At 34.2% G+C, this 4879-nt stretch overlaps 1 protein-coding gene across 1 annotated transcript; it reads right to left on the reverse strand.

Annotated features, from left to right (window-relative positions):
• Positions 1-3005: 3005 nt before the first annotated feature.
• On the reverse strand, positions 3006-4211 carry LOC120081847 (protein MIZU-KUSSEI 1). The gene has a single exon (XM_039037021.1). It carries the CDS (start codon positions 3973-3975, stop codon positions 3202-3204), a length of 774 nt encoding a protein of 257 aa, XP_038892949.1. The 5' UTR covers positions 3976-4211; the 3' UTR covers positions 3006-3201.
• Between the last annotated feature and the right edge of the window lie 668 nt (positions 4212-4879).

Consider the following 4879-nt stretch of genomic DNA (forward strand, 5'->3'; position numbering starts at 1 on the left):
CACTCAGGATTGAGATCATGTCACCTATGGTCATCCTAGTGAAGTGAAGTCTCAGTCATGAACGAAGTTATATGACAAGAAATTAACACTTCGAGGTCAGGTCTTATACAAACTCTTTGTATAGGACATCCCCGCTCGCATGTATACTACACGAATGATCAGGATCAGACCATCTGTGACAAGTCACTACATTTGTAACAATTCCACAAAGCGGGTCGCGTCTGTAGTATTATCAGAATAAGGTTTCCCTCTTATATCCATATACTACAGACTATTTTGGTTGTCATTTAAGACATGATCCACTTGTATGTCACTACATACATGCTTAAGTTACATAAAGGCAACCGGGGATATTAAGTTTATTGGTTTGCGGTAAAATAAAAAATATCTAAATGTGCAAAGTCAATAGGTGAAGTAAATGTCATATATATTATACATCACAAGTGTTCGTACAAATTTGTTTACAAACTGTAGGACACGAGACTTTAGGGCACAAACCCCAACACCTCCACCAGCTCCTAGACGTAGAGGACCTGTTTGGGAAGAGGATGAGTTTGATGAGGTTGCCCGTAATGTGGAAGAGTTGCCCCCTGTGATGCAGACGCGGAGTCAAACTGATTATGTTAGTCTGGTGATGATGATGCTAGCATTTGGTTCAAGACATTATGACTCAGAGACTAATCCTTCGTCTTCATACGTGCATGGACATGGTCGGGGTCGTGGAGAGCATAATGAATATTTATATTATGAAGCACCTGCAAAGGTACCAGAGCAACATAAAAAAGAACCAAAGCAATCTCAAATTCGAAGTCGATGACGACAACCAGCTCGAAATTGACGACGTCTGTCTTGTGGGACACGTTGATTTTTGTAATTATTTGTATATAAATGAGATATTTTAAATTACACTTTTTTATTTTTATGAGATATTATTTTCTTTTAATTTGTTCTTTCTAGAGTTAAGTTGAATAAAATAACAAAACAATAAAATAATAAAATAATAAAATGTTGAATATACCAAATAATAACGAATTAGAGTATAATAAAATAATAAAATACCTAGGTTGGTCGAATTTTGAAGTCTCGACACATTAAAAAAACAACCATATTTATAAATAGTTTGAAAACAACAATAGTTTTATAAATAGTTTTTAAAACAACAATATAATTTTAATTTTTTCCATTATATCTATTTTAACTTTAATAAATAATTCTCACAAAAATTTAATGATAAAAGTAATATTAATAGAATGAATATTGAATATGGAAATATTTTGAAAGGGTGAAAGTAAATAGATAAGGTTGAAAGAAAGATCCTTGAAAAGAAAAATAGAAATAAGAAGAATTGATTATAGAGAGAGAGAGAGATGGGGGGGGACAAATAATGCAGTAGGGAAGGGATGAAGACAGTATGTTTGCCCCCAGCTGTACCCAACATATCCTTCCTTTCCTCCTCTGACTTCTCATTTTTGGAGTCTTTATTTTCATCTTAAGGCTCTTTTCATTTTCTAAAGTAGAAAAGATGTTTTCCTTTTCACTATATAATCACTTTCCTCCTTGGATTTACCCACCCCATTGTCAAACCGTGAATGTTCGTCCCATCAATATTGTTCTTGACATTTCACATAGACGATTTCATTGGAATATAAATTCATGAGGATGTTGAATGCAACCTGAAACGGTGTGATAGTGTTTGAATTTCATTTTCAATTTTGGATCATATCTACACGCTTACAAAATGGAATTTTCATTTGATATTATAAAAGATTAGGGATAATATTGCAAGTGTTTTTTAAAATTATATATAAAAAAAATGGTGTGATAATTATAAAAATATGGTTTAGTTGGGGGAAAACATAATGGTTTTGGGGCCCAAAAGGGTTGAAACATAAAACATGGTTATGATAAAAGGTAGATTTTAACGGCGAAGGGCCACGAGTGAGTGTTACCAAAATTAGAGGATAAAAGAAGACAAACCAAATATCATCAAATTTTGAACACATGCCCACCTCCCAATTCATTGTGTTTTTTTCTCTTATCATTGTGCCAATGCTCTCACTAACACCCATCTATTCTTTCATTATTATCAATATACAAAAGAAAAATCAACTCAATATAACTCGATAAACATCCATTATCATTTTAAAAGTTGATGGTTGAATCTCTCACCCATAGTGGAACTTGCAAAAAAAAAAAGAAAACAAAAAACATACTCACATTTCAACTGTAAACACTAACTCATTTGCCATTATAAATATAATTTTGTGAATAAGATATCAATATTATCATCTCGATTGAATTGAGTGTTTCATTTCCAACTAAAAAAACATATTATACTACAAAATATGTGGTTCTACAATTATACTAAAAAAATGTTTAACTCCTTTTTACTCATTCATTTAAAGTTTATTATTGCCAGAATTCCACACTAACATTCTCAAATAGTTTGTAAAACCAAACAAAGCTCGATGAAATGGAAACGGAAACATACATACATTATCTCTGATGTTTGTCTAAAAAATACCTAAAATGTGTTATTTTTCTCAATAAATTGAAACATTGACATTTTTCTAGTGATTGAACCTCAAAATTAATAATAAAGTTCATCCTAGTGAAGTGGAGAACATTATAAGAAAAGACATTATTTTCTCATGAAAAAAACACCGAAACTTATTCAAAAGCCAAACAACAGAAAATTATAATATATTTGTCTTTTCATAAACAAAAAATTATAATATATATGAAGTATATTGCAAATAAAGAGATTCTCTTGAAAATATAAAAAAAACTAAAAAGAAAATAAGTCATCATCAACTAAACCGGCCGGTTTTCCTCATATTTTCTTTCATTAATTAATATTATAGTACAGTACTTCTTTACTTAAATTGTAAATTTTCAAATTAATGGTTTGATTTTAAAAAAAAAAAAAAAAAAATCTTACAAGCGTTATAATATTCTTAAAAAAAAGGAATTATAATACTGAAAAAGAAATTAGGATTGAAAAATAAAGATGAACACAGGCTTGAAATGGGAAAATTTTCCGATTCCACCACAAACCAATCTGAACAAAAAAGAAGAAAACTATACATCAAAATCAATGCAGCATTACTTGTAAGGAAGAACAATGCATCGAGTCCCTCAAACCACCATCCCCAGAATTTGATTAATCACAAAAAAAAGACGAAAACAGAGATCAGAACTTTAAACCCTAAGCAAGTAAATGCTGAGTTCAGGCCCTCCATTACAATCTGGGCTCATCATGTAATAAGCTTCTGAATCCTTCGACCCAATCACCCGCTCGAATCTCGCCCTCATGTACATTAATTCTCCATCGGATCCATTCCCCGGCGGCAAAACCCCAGCTCCCATAGTGATCGGCTCCACCGCCTTTAGAATCTTCTGCTCCTCTGCCCCATATTCTCTTCTACTACCATACCCACATTTCTTCCCATTACAATACGTTCTCCAAAGTGCTTCTTCCACTAACTTGCAATTTTTCCTCCTCTCTGTTTTCTTTTCACATTCCAACGCGATCCGGACTAACCCAGATGCCATTTCTCGAACCAGAACACTGGTCGGCGTTGAGAGCTCGATTAAAAACGTTGGACTCTGCTTTGGGTCTTCTTGTATTGCGAAATAGACGTGGCCTCGTCGGTAGCCGAATAGTGTACCGATGACCCGGCCGCCGAGGCGGGAGCGGTGGGGGGTGGGTCGGATCCGGGTGAAGACTGTTAGAGCGGTTCGGAGCTTGGAAACAGGACGATTGGAAGAGGATGAAGGTTTGTTGGGGATTTTGGTTTTGAGGTCGAGTTCCCTGTCTTCTTCAGTGAATCGGGAGGATAAACTGAAGGATAAGATTTGTTGATGTTGTTGTTGTTCTTCTTCGTCTTGTTGTTTAGAATCGTGAAATTTGTTTTTCCAGTTGAAGTAGCGCCTGGAGAAAGAGAAGGAAGAGTCGTGGAGGGATTTGGACATGGTGGTATGCTCTGTAAATTTGAAGAAGGAAGAAGGAGGAAGGAAGAAGGAGTTATGAGTGTGAGAGAGAGAGAATAAAGAAAGAAAGAAGTGATATAAAGAGAAGAGGTTTGTGGGAAATGGGGAAGTGGGTATTGAATCAAAAGTGTCAGAGATTGTAGGAGAGGGAGAGGGAAGTAGGCATGGGGGGAATCCTGAGGAAAAAGGAAGGTGAGCAGACCTACCTAATTCCAATATCCCTAAAAAACTATAACAGACAAATACCCATCCTTTTCCCTTTTTTCTTCTTCTTTTTTTTTTTTTTTTTTCAAAATACTTCCATAAATACACTTTTAAAAGATTTAATATTAACTTAACAAAGTTTCAAAATTATCTTTAGGAACATAGAGATAGTTGCAAATATAAACATTGGAACCAAAGTATTAGCAGGTATTGAAAGAGTTAAACAATATGCAACGAAAGTATCAAGGATCCATAAGCTTTCTAATTCACTAATTTTAGCAAAAACTAAAACATGCTTTTCTAAAAAAGTGGGTTTTCAGAACATACCTTTGATGAACTCTCCAAGAAAATGTCTGTTCTGCAGCTGCCTTCACTTGTTATCAACGTGAACCATCTCAAAGTCTTCCCTACTATGCTCTTGGAACTTTAGACAGAGTTGTGGGACTTAAGAATAGCTTGAAGTTGTGAAGAAACCAGAAAAGCTCACAGTAGTACAACTGAAGAAGACAACTTCTTCTTCAGAAAAATTTCTCTCGAAATTCTGTATTATCTCATCTCCAACAACTCCAATCTTCTTTATATATATTTGATGAACATGCAAAGAGATAGAGTGCATGACTTGTAGCTCATGCTTGGAGAATCAAAGTAGAGAAGATAATGCATTTTGTGTGAGCATAAAGAT

Source organism: Benincasa hispida, chromosome 7, assembly GCF_009727055.1.
Source record: "Benincasa hispida cultivar B227 chromosome 7, ASM972705v1, whole genome shotgun sequence".
In the NCBI taxonomy this organism is placed as follows: Eukaryota; Viridiplantae; Streptophyta; class Magnoliopsida; order Cucurbitales; family Cucurbitaceae; genus Benincasa; species Benincasa hispida.